At 37.3% G+C, this 14692-nt stretch overlaps 2 protein-coding genes across 17 annotated transcripts; both read left to right on the forward strand.

The window, feature by feature from the left end:
• Window positions 1-446: 446 nt before the first annotated feature.
• On the forward strand, window positions 447-5129 carry LOC133712202 (lysine--tRNA ligase, cytoplasmic). The gene is made up of 14 exons (XM_062138319.1): window positions 447-615; window positions 738-813; window positions 1209-1274; window positions 1381-1534; window positions 1623-1722; window positions 2434-2519; window positions 2658-2776; window positions 2964-3026; window positions 3173-3298; window positions 3416-3698; window positions 3804-4060; window positions 4263-4406; window positions 4505-4573; window positions 4658-5129. The coding sequence occupies exons 1-14, from the start codon at window positions 539-541 to the stop codon at window positions 4874-4876; spliced, it is 1839 nt and encodes a 612-aa protein (XP_061994303.1). The 5' UTR covers window positions 447-538; the 3' UTR covers window positions 4877-5129.
• Window positions 5130-5360: 231 nt separating this feature from the next.
• Window positions 5361-14523, forward strand: LOC133712200 (probable pre-mRNA-splicing factor ATP-dependent RNA helicase DEAH5). Of its 16 annotated transcripts, none has more exons than XM_062138310.1 (14): window positions 5361-5589; window positions 5794-8183; window positions 9103-9182; window positions 9359-10015; window positions 10109-10314; window positions 10408-10449; window positions 10690-10767; window positions 11349-11457; window positions 11565-11623; window positions 11816-11952; window positions 12938-13037; window positions 13562-13717; window positions 13957-14115; window positions 14273-14523. In XM_062138310.1, exon 2 carries the CDS (start codon window positions 5795-5797, stop codon window positions 8126-8128), a length of 2334 nt encoding a protein of 777 aa, XP_061994294.1. In that variant the 5' UTR covers window positions 5361-5589; window position 5794; the 3' UTR covers window positions 8129-8183; window positions 9103-9182; window positions 9359-10015; window positions 10109-10314; window positions 10408-10449; window positions 10690-10767; window positions 11349-11457; window positions 11565-11623; window positions 11816-11952; window positions 12938-13037; window positions 13562-13717; window positions 13957-14115; window positions 14273-14523. The 16 variants fall into 16 exon arrangements, 15 of the variants coding, with proteins under 15 accessions (XP_061994294.1, XP_061994297.1, XP_061994288.1 ...); XM_062138313.1 differs by having other exon boundaries at window positions 10408-10445; XM_062138304.1 differs by having other exon boundaries at window positions 9359-9828; window positions 9930-10015; window positions 10109-10449.
• Window positions 14524-14692: the final 169 nt, after the last annotated feature.

Raw genomic sequence — 14692 nt, forward strand, 5'->3', positions numbered from 1 at the left:
ATAGGCAATATAAGGAAATATCGGGAAAAAAAAATTTAATTAAATGTTATATATATTTGGTTGGAGGAGGTAAGAAGAGTATTTATTTATTTACTTACTTAATTTTTCATTTTTCTCTCTTTGTCCTTATTTGTCTTTTCATATAAGTTGACAAAGTCAATTAATAACTGAAAAAAATTAGAGGTCCAAATATCAAATTTGGAGGTCTAACTAGAATCACCCTAATTTTTATCTTTTTCATACAAACGAAAAAATTTTCGTTTTCCAATAAGTTTACATAATCTTCTAGGTCAAGCGTTTTACTCCCACGGTAAAGAAAGGTCATATCATATGAACAGCCCGATATTCATGAAACTTATACCGAATTTCGCATTTATTTAGTTCAGTCTAATCAATATTGGTTTTCTAAACCGGAAGACCCGACCCGACCCGCCCAAACTATAAACCCTAGCCCCTCTCTCTCTCACTCCCCACACAGAACAAAACCCCTCAAAGCCTCCTCTCTCTCTTTCCTCTCAGGAGAGTCGTCGCCGTTGTTATGGAAAAAGCCGTTGACGAAGCAACGAAGGCCGTCTCGGATTTGGCAATGGAGGGGGAAGGCAGCAAGAGCAAAAAGTAGGTTCCTTTTCTCCTTTGTTTCCCTTTTTTGTAATTCGATCAATTTTGGGTTTTTTAGAACTGAGAGACGGAGCTGGTTTTGATTTGCTTTGGAATTTGTGCCGTGGATGCTTTTGCAGTGCGCTGAAGAAGGAGCTGAAGAACAAGCAGAAGGAAGAGGAGAGGCGCCGCAAAGAGGAGGAGAAAGCTAAACAGGTACCCGATTTACGGAATTCCGGTTTCGGTGTAGAATGAGGCAAAGTGTTACTAGATTGATCGAGTTTGTTCTGAATGTAGAGTTGTCTATGCTCACATGGACTGTTTTTCGGAATGTGGATAGGATAAATGTTGTGAATAGTTTAGTTTTTGGTGTGCTGAATACAATGCCAGGCAGCACAACTTGCTTGTTTGTTGCATTTAGTCATCGGAAAAAGTTGGGATGAGAGGCGTTTTCGTTTAGGTGTGCTTTGTGATTTGCATTGGTTTATTGAAGAAGCGTTTGAACCATGAAACTGAATCGGTGCTGAATAATCATGATATGTTCTTCATCGTGTGTTTTGCAAGTGAATGATGATGTGTAATGTGGTTGTGTGAACTATTTGAATTTCCAGGCTGCTGCCACCGCATCGCAGCCAAAGAAAAATGCAGCTACTGAAGATGAAGAAATGGACCCGACGGTATGCACAGTTTTTCATCTAATGGTTACTGTTGGTATTTTGATCTTACTCTGCTATAATCCAGACCTTATATTTTGGCTTTGTTCTTTCATTGTTCTTCTTGCAGCAATATTTTGAAAACAGGCTCAAGTATCTTGCTTCAATAGAAAACGCATATCCTCACAAATTCAATGTTACAATGTCTGATCGAATATTTCTGGAGAAGTTTGAAGGCCTAGAAAATGGGGAGCATAAGGAGGATATCACTGTTTCATTGGCAGGTATTAAAAGATAGTAACTTTTATTTTTTATGGGTGTCATTTGTCACTTTCATTTTGTTTGTTAATCTGAATTTTTTTCTTATACAAGGCCGAATCATGAGCAAAAGATCGTCCAGCTCAAAGCTTTTCTTCTATGATTTGCATGCCACTCCTGGTGGTTGGAAGGTCCAAGTTATGGCGGATGCCAGGTATTTATGTGTTCTATATGAAAATCACCCTTGGGCTGGGAATAGGATTATGACTTTGTAATGGCTGTATGTATATCGGCAATTAGTATATAACATTTAGTATGTTGGTCACTGAATTAGTTTCTACTTTATTTTGTAACACTATTAAAATTGGTTATATTTGATTTTTCACCCAAGTTGTTTATCATAAATACAATTCTCTCTGTACATAATAGGAATGAGTCTTATCAAATTTTCTCATTTCACAATTAATTTTCCAAGTATGCTGTGAAAAGAAATATCTTGATCTATACAAGTGAAGTTTACGTCTTGTCTATCAGAAGTATAGACCTCATTGTTTTAATTTGTTGTTGGCTGATATTTCACCCAAGTTGTTTATCATAAATACAATTCTCTCTGTACATAACAGGAACCAGTTCTTATCAAATTTTCTCATTTCACAATTAATTTTCCAACTATGCTGTGAAAAGAAATATCTTGATCTAATCAAGTGAAGTCTAGGTCTATCAGAAGTATAGATCTCATTGTTTTGAAGTGTTGTTGGCTGCCACTCCCATGGATTCACCTGTGATTGGATGTGTCTATTTTGTTCTTGGGCATAATATTTTCTGTACATCAGTACTCCCTGTGTCCTGTGTTCAGTTTTTTTTCCCCTTTCAATATCATAGTTACTAAACATGTATTAATTTTATTTATTTATTTTTTATGCAGGAAATCAGAGTTGGATGAATCTGAATTTTCTAGGTTCCACTCCAGTGTTAAGCGTGGTGATCTTGTTGGTGTTAGTGGGTTTCCAGGTTTGTGATAACTGTTAATTTGCTGTAGAATGTATCATTTTATCTAAGTTTTGAGTTTAGAATTGCTATGCAGATTTCTTTGGGACCTGGACAGAAAGGATTAGTCACATCTTCATTTTTTTTTTTTCACTTTTATAGGGAAAACTAAGAGGGGGGAGCTTAGTATTTTCCCAAGATCATTTACAGTGCTATCACATTGCTTGCATATGATGCCAAGGCAGAAAGCTGGGCCTGTCTCTGATAATGCCAATTTGAAGGTGAGGACTGTTTATTTTGTGATGATTTAGGAAGCTGTGAAAAGTTAGTTTTGAATATAGTGAAAATATAGGGTAGATTACACTTTTCAAAAATAAAATAAAAATAAAGGTGAAATGAGAGTAATGCGGTGATGAGGTTAGATACTTTTGTTGGTACTCTGAAAGATGACACTGTACAATTTTGCAGAAAACTGATGGATGGGTCCCAGGAAGTCCCAGAAATCCTGAAACATACATTCTGAAAGATCAGGTATTGATTGACAAAAATCTTGAACCTTTTGTTGTTCTGCAGTAGTGTTAACAGTAAGATTACAGTTCTGCAAGTTCAAATTTTATTTTTATTATGTTACTTGTTAACTTGTCTTTTTTTCTTTCTTTTCTTTTCTTCTCTTCTAGGAAACTCGTTATCGTCAGCGTTACCTGGATTTAATATTGGCTAGTGAGGTTCGACAAATATTCAAGACCAGATCCAAGATCGTCAAGTACATCAGGAGGTATCTTGACGAACTCGATTTCTTGGAGGTAAGTTTCATCAGCTTGCTTCTTGAGTTCCCTGTGTTTGCATGGCGATTTCTTGATAGCGCCTCACCTTGGGGTCGTCTTATTTGAATGTCATGTTCTTCTTACTCCCACCCTCAGGTTGAGACTCCAATGATGAACATGATTGCTGGTGGTGCAGCTGCCCGTCCGTTTGTCACTTATCATAATGATCTTAACATGAAGCTTTTCATGCGGATTGCACCCGAACTCTATCTCAAGCAGCTAGTTGTTGGTGGACTGGACCGTGTATATGAGATTGGAAAGCAATTCAGAAATGAGGGTATTGATTTGACACATAATCCTGAGTTCACCACATGTGAATTTTACATGGCCTATGCTGATTACAATGACTTGATGACGATGACCGAGGAAATGTTGAGTGGTAAGTTTTGATTGATCCATGTCTGAACCTGTGCTTACCTGCATTTTCCCATGTCCTTGAAGCCGCTTGGTTTTTTCTTTTTCTGATATATTGAATTGAAAACAGGGATGGTCAAGGAAATTACTGGAGGGTACAAAGTTAAGTACCATTCAAATGGGCTTGATAAGGATCCTATTGAGATTGACTTCACTCCCCCTTTTCGAAGGATCGACATGGTTGAAGAACTAAACAAGATTGCAGGTCTCAACATTAATCCCAAGGATCTTTCCAGTGAGGAAGTTAACAGTTATCTTAAAGAGGCATGCAAGAAGTTTGATATCAAATGTTCTCCTCCTGAAACAACAGCTCGTTTGTTGGACAAGGTAAATGATTTTTTTTTTATCCTCCTTCCAAATTTTCATTTGTACATTTGTTATGTAGTTTTGTGATATATATAGATGGCTTTTTCCCATCCAAAAAGAACAAGAGAATTTATAATGGTTAGAAAAAAGAAGCTAGTTCTGGTTTAGTGGTTATGGTTTTGAAAATTGACTTGTGCATCAAAATTTATGTTTATTATTGCAGCTTGTGGGCCACTTTTTAGAGGAGACGTGTGTAAATCCAGCTTTCATAATCAACCATCCTGAGATAATGAGTCCGTTAGCCAAGTGGCATAGATCAAAGCCTGGCCTGACTGAACGGTTCGAGTTGTTTATCAATAAACATGAAGTATGCTTTACTAACTTGAAGACTTCAGTTAACTATTTATTCATTTGGCATTTTTTTCCCTTTCATTGCACGTCTTACAAATTAATGTTACTGCTCAGGTTTGCAATGCATACACTGAATTGAATGATCCTGTGGTACAACGCCAACGGTTTGCTGGTCAACTCAAGGTAGACTTAAACTGTTAAAATGTGGTATCTTATAAGAAATTGTTTGATGATCTTTTTCCTGAAGTTATGTGGTGTGAGTTTCAGGATCGACAGTCGGGTGATGATGAAGCAATGGCTTTGGATGAAACATTTTGTACTGCTCTCGAGTATGGGTTACCTCCTACTGGTGGCTGGGGTTTGGGTGTTGACCGCCTATGTATGTTGTTAACTGACTCACAGAATATTAAAGAAGTGCTTCTATTCCCAGCCATGAAACCACAAGATGATCAACCTCCTGCAAAACCAACAACTGCAGGTGCTTAGGTGTTGGGAGTATTGGTTTTGCTACAATCAGTCTTCTTTTTGTGCTTTGATTAGACTAGAAGTTGTGGGCATGTTGATGCCTGGGCTTACTTTTCTTACTACCATTTTCAAGTCATTGCTAAAATGCCCGATATTTAACTTATTTTTTGATGAACACCTAAAAATGTATTAATGCAGTCTATACTACAATCTCGATCATTTGTGAATGACAAAGTAATTTATCTAAAGTTTGGAATCTTGGAATTGCTCTCAATTCTATTCTGTTAAATGCTGATTGCATTGAACTGTTTTTTGTTTTTGTTTTCTGGACTCCGAGATAATTTCACAAAAACACAGACCACGAATAAATAACTAGGAACCAACTCAGGTTAAACTAGAAAATAAGAGGAGAGTGAGAGCGACAGGTTGAATTTGGGACCATAATCGAATATGTGTGTTCTCCAAGATATTGGTCAATGGGAATTTGGAGTCACCTCTCGCAGCAGCCTTTTTAGACTAGGAATGATAATGTCAAACTTGTTCTACTTTTATTCCAAAAAATATTAGGAAACAAAACTCGGCTTTCCCAGCAAACTGGGTGATCTTGTGTGCTGTGGATTTTTAACATTCTTCCCTCTTGATTTTCAACTTGATTTGAAGGCGAGTTCGTCCAGGAAGACGATGCTGATCGAATCATAAAAAGATCCGAAATGCCCAGCAGTCTCATAGAAAAGGTTTGTCTCTTGTCTTCATGTAAAGGTTTCTTATTTTTATACATATAGGTTCAATCAGAATTCAATTGGTTGTGGGAATTCCACCCTTTACATAAAAACTGAAATCCTGTTTCTGCAAGGAATAGCTTCAGATACTTACATATATACTTGTTCCTTATTAATTTTCATTAGTTGTAAGAATTACGCTTTCTTTTTTGCTTTAAGAATGGCCGTGTCTGAGCAAGACAGTGTTTTCGACAAGCTTGCATACCTTTCTCTGGTCTCCAGGATTTGCATAGAGCTTGAAAATCATGATGGGGGTCTTGGAGACAAAGTCTTGGCAAAGTTGATAGCCGACATGGGACGAAACTGTGAGGCAGCGGACGAGTTCCATAAAGAGTTGAAGCAAAACGGTATTGACATGCCTGAAAATGTCATGTCTATGTTGTTAACAATTATTCACTCTGTTCTTCCTCCTACAAAGGTTTCTGAGAAGAACAAAATCCCAGACATGGCAATTAACAATAGCATGCAAAGGCATCGAGATGACAAAAGAGGTCAAAGTGAGCTTAGGCGTAGAAGGAGGCATAGAAATTCACAGCAGAATAGGAACTTGCCAATATACAAGTTGAAGAATGAGCTTATTCAAGCTGTGCATGAAAATCAGGTTCTTGTTGTCATCGGTGAGACTGGTTCGGGCAAGACAACTCAGGTAACACAGTATCTTGCTGAAGCAGGTTACACCACAAAGGGCAAGATTGGATGTACTCAACCCCGTAGAGTTGCGGTGACGTCTGTGGCCAAGAGGGTTGCTGAAGAATTTGGTTGTGGATTAGGGGAGGAAGTGGGGTATGCTATTCGTTTTGAAGATTGTACTGGACCAGAAACTGTGATCAAGTACATGACTGATGGGATGCTCTTTAGGGAGATTTTGGTTGATAATGATCTTTCTCAGTACTCTGTGATCATGCTTGATGAAGCTCATGAAAGAACAATCTACACTGATGTCCTCTTTGGATTGCTGAAGCAACTTGTGAAACAACGTCCTGATCTTCGCTTGATTGTCACCTCTGCCACATTGGATGCTGAGAAGTTTTCGGCTTATTTCTTCGACTGTAAGATATTTACTGTTCCTGGTAGAACTTATCCTGTAGAATTGTTCTACTTGAATCAGCCTGAAAGGGATTACTTGGATTCAGCTCTATTAACTGTTGTGCAGATTCACTTGACAGAACCTGAGGGTGACATACTTCTCTTCTTGACTGGTGAGGAAGAGATTGAATCTGCTTGTCAGTCTCTGAATGAGAAGATGAAAGAATATGGCAAAGGCGTTCCAGAATTGATCATTCTACCGGCTTATGGTGCTCAACCTAGTGAAGAACAGGCAAAGATATTTAAGCCTACTCCTCCAGGGAAGAGAAAAGTGGTGGTGGCTACCAACATTGCTGAAGCTTCTTTAACCATTGATGGGATATTTTATGTCATTGATTCAGGGTATGCAAAGCAAAATGTGTATAATCCGAAGAAAGGGATTGATATGTTGACTGTAACTCCAATTTCACAAGCATCAGCCAAGCAACGAGCTGGACGTGCTGGGCGGACAGGACCAGGCAACTGTTACCGCCTTTACACTGAGGCTGCATTTAAGAATGAGATGTCGCCTACTACAGTTCCAGAAATCCAGAGAACAAATCTTGTATATACCACGCTTATGATGAAAGCAATGGGGATAAACGAGGTCCTATCTTTTGACTTCATGGATCCACCGCCTTCCCAAGCGCTTATTTCTGCTTCTAAACAGCTGCAAAATCTAGGAGCATTGGATGCAGAGGGGTCGGTGACAAAATTGGGTAGTAGAATGGCAGTGTTGCCTCTAGATCCACCTTTGTCGAAAATGCTGCTTGCCAGTGTGAACCTCGGATGCAGTGAGGAGATTTTGACCATCATTGCAATGGTTGAGGCTGGCAATATCTTCTACAGGCCTAGAGGAAAACAAGCTGAAGCTGATCAGAAAAGGGCCAGGTTCTTACAATCTGAGGGAGACCATCTGACTTTACTTGCTGTTTATGAGGCATGGAAAGCTAAGGATTTCTCTGTACCCTGGTGTTCTGAGAACTTTGTCCAGTTTCGGTCACTGAGCAAGGCTCGGGATATCAGGATACAGCTTCTTACTGTCATGGACAAGCATGAATTAGAGGTTGTAAGTGCAGGAAAAGATCGCACAATGATCAGAAAGGCGATTGTAGCTGGATTCTTCTTCCAAGTAGCTAAAAGGGATCCACACGAGGGTTATAGAACCTTTGTTGATAATCAGCTAGTTTTTATCCACCCGAGCAGTGCTCTTTTCCGGAGACAACCAGATTGGGTCATCTACAATGAGCTGGTGATGACCACAAAGGAGTACATGCGCGAGATCAGTGTTATAGAATCTAAATGGCTCATGGAACTGGTGCCGGGATTTTTTAAGGTAACAATTCCTCCAAGGATGAACAAGCGGAAACGACAAGAAATTGAACCACTTAGTAGACAGTGTGCTTCATATGTGGATCTGAAGTTGTAAATAGTACTCTTGTTGGCAAAGCATGTAGATATTGTTGTCAAAACTTTGTATTCAGGTATGGATGCCGTAGCTATGATTTAACTATTTCCGCCAAGTACAGACACTATTTGGTCCATGTTTAATTTTCGAATGCGAATCATTTGTCAGTTTAATCATGTTTACTGTCTTATACTGGCGATGCTGTTCTTTCTTTTGTTTTATTTATCCAATTGTCAAATGACTATGAATTTAGGTGGCTTAGGAGTTCAATGTTATGCATGAAAATGTTTGCAATGACCATTTTGATGCATGGGGAGAGAGAGCCATAGTTACTTTCTGTCAGCAATACGTAATGAAGTCTTCATGCATCATTGTTGAGATAATGGCCTTATATATTAAGAGTTTAGACCAACTGCTTGTTCAGCTGGCTAGCATTGTTTAGTAAAGCTTCCGGATAGTTTGAGGCAGCTGGTTAGTCAGCAATAATTTCCGTGCGGATTCTCCAGTGAATATTATACAGATAAAATCTGAAACAATCATTTCCATGTGGATTCTCCAGTGAACATTATACAGATATTTTACAGATAAGATCTGAAACAACTTGTTTTAGGTCTATGAGTATTGTATATTTGTTAGTTTAGTTTTGATCTCGACTTTCTTGTCAAAAAAATAAATAGAATGTATCCCCAGGCACATGCATTCTGATCCTTCAAGAGGCATGTATATGAGAGTTTTATATGTTTGCAGTTTTGCACTCGGTGACGTGCATGACATTCATCATCCTTTTCATTTTTTTTATTTTTTATTTTTTATAGTTTCAGATGATCGAATTTGTAATAATCAAGTTACATAATTATGTAATAACAATGTCTAAAAGAGAGTGAGATAAACGTTATCTGAAGTTGAGGAATATAAAAAATCTATAACAGCAAACACAACTTATAAAAGTAGTTCATTGTTAGCTCTTTCTTTGTAAGTGTCTTAATTTGCTGCAGAGTACGTTTACTTTACCCGCTGAAAGGTAGGGAAGACAAGGCTATTAGCATCAAGGAGATCAAGGAGTGTGCACGAAACTGTAAGTCATACTTATTAATCTTTTCATGTTTCTACAAAATTCTAGCAACTTAACATAATCCATGTTTGACACGAGAATGTTATATAATTAGTACCCTTTATTTTTTTGTGCTTTCATCTTTGCATTGCCTTTAAAAAGACAACCAGTAAACTCCATTAATTTTTTTCTTGAGTCAGAGAGAAAGAGAGAGATGGCAGCAGAGAAAATCAGAGAAGCATATCCAATGAAAGGTGGAGATGGCCCCAATGGCTATGCCAAGAACTCTACTTACCAGGTTCTGCTTAGTTTACCCAATATGAATTCTACTTAGTTTGACTCTAATATTTAGTTCATTGTAATTTTTAGAAGCATTTGATGGATATAAGCAGTTAGTAGTAGCTAACCCCTTATTTACTATATATAAAACGTCAGTTAACTGTTCATAAGCCGTTTCACTATTCATAAGCCGTTTACTGTTCATAGCCGAGCCAAATTCTCGGGAAGCCTCCATCCAAATCAAGCCGATCTGTACTCTTCGGGAAGCCTCCATCCATATAAACAGCAAAGCCGATCTGTACTCTTCGGGAAGCCTCCATCCAAATCAAGGTTCCACTGTTAACTGACAACTTCAGAGTCGGTGATCAAGAACAAGAACAGTGACAACTTGGTCAAACTTTAGTTCTTTCAAATTGATGTCAACATCATCGTTATTATTCATCTATTAGTCATATACCCAAACTGATTTCGTTGAAATTCTTCTTCTTGCAGTCAACATCAAAGTCCAAGCAATCAATTAGAAAAAAGGAGGATGGGTCACTTTCAGTTTTTTTTTTTTTTTTTTTTTCTGCAGAAAGGTAGATAGCATCATAAGGGCTTGGAAACACCACAATAGCAATCTGCACAAATGGTGTCTCTGATTTTCTAAACTGTTTGTTTTGTTTTGACAGACGATCACATTCGACGAGCCTCAAGACGAGCTCGAGTCCACTTTATCCAAGGCTATCTACAATCTAGAGACGTCGATGATTAAGAAGAAGAACGACTGAGAGCTAGAGAGAGAGTGAGAGAGAGAGAGAGAGAGAGAAATAGCGTGTGTTTGTTTGGTTTGTACGAATATCAAATGGAAATTCTCTGCTCATCATCTGAATTCGGGGTCAATTGGGTTTTGATTTCATCTTATTTTTGAGATTTCGTTCCCACCTTTACTTCTTTTCTGATTCATTTTTTTCTTATATTGCTTTTGCAGGGAAGTTTGAGTATCTTAGAGGCAAAGGTTGCGAATTTGTAGGTATGGTTTTCCCAATTGTGCTGATTTTTTTGCCCTTGCTACTCTTTTGGTGATATTGATATGAGTTTGAGTACGGGGTCAATTGGGTTTTGAATATTGTTATGCGTGTTTCAGGAAGATTACATCTTTTTTTTTAAAAAAAATTCTATTTGTGTTCCAATGGTTAGCAACAGTAGAGGTGACAAGTTTTTGGGGTTTTGTTTCTGGGATTCATCTCTGAGATTTATGACATGGTTTCAGGTAATTGGGTTTTGATAATGTTATGGGCTCAAGCAGGGTTGATGAGGATGCTGAACCTGTTTTAAAATATGGACACAGGTAGAAGCCTGCTGCTTTTAATATCTACAATTTAAGGTCTTCAATAATGATGGACCCATTTTTGACTCAGCATGTATTCAACTCCCCAACAGAAAGTAACAGTTGCATCTTTTACTGTATTGAACATGACTTCAGTTTAACGTATAACATATACAGAAAAGTCAAGATGATAGGGGTATTTAGGAATACAGCTTAGTTGATAGACTTCGCAGCATGGAACTTTAAAATATACTGTGTCCTTATTTTTTTTATGCAAAGTTTACCGAGTACCTATTTTCATACAAGTGTTTACCAAACACCTATTTGTATGCCCAATTGATCAATGTATATTTTGGGATGGCAAGTATAACTGATAGGGTGTTCCTAACAAGAAAGTGATATCAACTTCATGGTCAAGGATGTTTTTGTTAATACATTCCTGTTCTGCTTGATCTATTTAGAACAGTGAAGTTTCCTCATAATAAAGCTTTGCTGTCATTTGTTTTGCAAGCAATCACATTTGTTAAGGTTGTTGGTAGTGGAAAAGCCAGCAAGGAAGTGTTCAACTGTCTGTTGATTGTTTAATATATACATGTTATCAGATTGACCGAATGGGGAGAAATGATACAGCTGTGGAAGAGGAAGTTAGATATCGGTTTAGTATTGTCATTTGCACTACAGGAAATCATTCATACAAGACAATGCTCAGAGGTAATTCATGAAATTCGCCTCTTTAGGTAGTTGCTAATAGTAGTGTATTATATAGTTGATACTTATGAATCCTGGAATACTAAACTTCATTATTCATTTCTGTGCAGAGATTCACCCTTAATATTTGAACTCGAGGCTACTTTGAATTGGCAAGGTTCCTTTGCAGGTAAACTTTCTTGATGAACATAATATGATTTGATAGTGACCTGATAAACTTATTTTTTGTGATTACTGCTAAATGAAATGACAAGTATTCACACGGTTATCTTAAAGCAAAAGAGACGCGCACTGCATGTATCACTCATTTCTAGCTGGATACTGTCCTGGCTGTAAGTTATTATTTCATTTCTTTTCTCAGGTGGAATTAGCAAGAATTTTTTTTTAAAGGATGAAAGACCTGTAGATTTGGAAGGTACTTGGGTGAGCCAGTCAGAATTGTCAGGAAGCTGTTGCAGCCTGGGGTCTATCTGAAATTGATTGTTTTGGGTCTTGAGGGTAAGCAATCACTTTACCCTATTCTAAAATTGTGTACACTGAAAGTTCTTTGCTTTAATTTCATTACTTCTTCATAGTTTCTGCTAAAACCGAATGATTAGTACAATATCAGCCTATTGTTTTCTTATTATTGTCTCCTTTGTACATCCTCTTTTTGGATTTCAACTACTTTTCCATTCCTATTATTGTTAGTATTTGGATTGAACAGGGACAGAATTCACTCTTCGAACGATATGATCTGTTTGCTTTCCTCATTATAGATGTGTATACCAATTTAGACTTGGAAGAATAAACATCTGATAGCTTTGTTTTCTGTAATGATTAAATGAAGAACATCCTCTTTGAATTGCATCATTGATTGATTGATGGGTTGAATACTATTTGGTATAATTCAAATATCTTAACTACTATTTAGAAGTGCCTCAGCATTTTTTTTCTTTAATGGCATTTTTAGATAGTAGGGTCTAGCTTTTTGTTTATTCATGTTGACATATTGGGTTTGGAATGAAGTAGTTTTCTTCCTTTCTTTCTTTCTGGTGGGTTTTGGGTCTTGGCTAGATGGTTATATATGTAATAGAACTTGGTAGCTGAAAATATCTTCGGGTACTATTAGAAATATACTGATTTGATACTGGTTATTTGTTTATGTGTTCATGGGTTGTTTGTTCGAGTTTGTGATGGGCATTGAAGGAAACTAACAATGTGCGGTGGTATGTGACAACTAACTGCCGGGCAGGTCTTTGTGGTTCCAAGGGGACTCCCATGCCTCTGCAACTTTGAACAGTCACTTGCCTGTATCTTTTGTCCTCCCTTTTTCTGTTTTCTTGGACTTGGCTTTTGTTGTGTGAAGTTTGTGTGATAATCTTCAAACATAGTGCTGGCAATCTGGGGTTGTCAGTCTTGCCATTCTTTTGTGTTATTATACGAGTCTGCTTCTGGGTCTGTTCATCAACTTTACATATTTTTTCTCTCTCTGTGGCAACAGGGGGGGACTGGAACCAATCAACTTGGCGGTTGAAAATGAAATCCATCGTGCAGTTTGTGGTCGAGCTGGAAGTGTTAATGCCATAGGAAATTATGCTCCGGTAAATTCACATTTACATATCATTTGGTTTCTTACTTAAATTTTACCACATTGGTTTTGCCTATTGCTGCACTATAGTCAATTTGCATTCTGTGACTGTTTTTTAATTTATTGCCTTAACTGCGTTCATAGCATTATATAAAGTTAGTTTGAGTGTTTCCTTTTTCGAGATAGAGAGAATTTGTGTTTGCATAATAAGCAAAGTAGCAAGCAGAAGAAATAATTTCAACTGTACAATATGTGAATGACAACGTTCTGTGATCTCTCTTAATGTATTCTTAATTCACATAGCTGCTTTGCTTCTAATGCCTGTCTGTATGATATGATGCTATTAGTATTTGGTATGTATAAAAGAAAAGAACTACGCTTCTTTCAATCTCTTAAATTGATTAACTATCCACCCGCTGCACAACTTTTACTGAGTCTCTGACCTCATTATTGGTTCTAGATAAACCATGAATAATGTATTGTGTTATGATTGGATATGAAGATTATTTCATGAGTCACCTGATTTCACTTTTGCAGACTTACATTCCAGGAGTCCTAGCTGACCGTGAATGAGCTTAAAGGTTTAGACCAATTGATGTGAAATTGGCAAGATTTTTAGTACTTTTGCAGGGATTTTCTTCTTGAATTGTTCCCCACAATGTCGTAACCACCAACCTAAGTGCTCACTTATTGGTAATATACCCGCAGCATCGCGCGGGCTCTTTCATAAAATCAAAGGTTTTCTTTTTCTTTTTGTCTGGGACATTTCCATAAATTCTCACTGAATGGTTTTTGACTACAACTCACAAAATTAGACCATTTAAGTTCATCTTTTATTCCTATGCGTTCATGATTTGGAATGAATGCGTTTTGAAATCAATGATTCTATATTATCATATCAATTACTTAACCTCAATGCAATTTTTTACCAGACTGACTTCAACTGTCATATCATTCACGAGGCATCAGGCAAGCTATGGTGCTGCATTTCCTGACTCCCCACATTTCTTTGAAGTATTAACACTTGCTCTATCATTTTTGGTAAGAAGAAGAAAAAAGCTGATGCATGTAGGACATGGATTCCACTTATGGTAATGTACTCCTTCATCTCATACCCTCGCATTATAATTCTGTAGTAGCAATCAAAGAAGACAATGCTCTAGCTCTTGCTATAATTCTATATTAGATTGAGAAAAATTTGTCAAATATGCATTGTGGAATTTAATCACCAACCATTTTACCTTGCAGGGACTAAGATTGGTACAACTTCAAAAATGGCAATGATGCACTGAACCTCAGGAGTGATCCAAGATTTTGGTCAATTTTTAGAAGAAGTGGCTGCTAAATTTCAATTATCTAAAATTCTTATCTAAAATTCTGCTCTTGACTGAGTTTTTTCTTTCTACATTTTGTGTATTAGTATATTAACATGTGAATGAAAATAATTTGGCTTTAAGTTTCAATTTTAATGGAGATCAAACGAATGACATCCCCTGTTACTGAGGTCTACTTTAGCTTAATCAAGGCTTCTAATTCATTGAAAACACTAAATCCCGCAGCAAAGCGCGGGTAAAATTTCTAGTATAGTAATATGTCTTGGTGAAGAGGACTCGTCTGTGGAATCGCATATAAAAAAGAAATCTAAAGAGGTCAACGAACTTTGATCTA

This window comes from Rosa rugosa, chromosome 5 (assembly GCF_958449725.1).
Source record: "Rosa rugosa chromosome 5, drRosRugo1.1, whole genome shotgun sequence".
Taxonomy (NCBI): Eukaryota; Viridiplantae; Streptophyta; class Magnoliopsida; order Rosales; family Rosaceae; genus Rosa; species Rosa rugosa.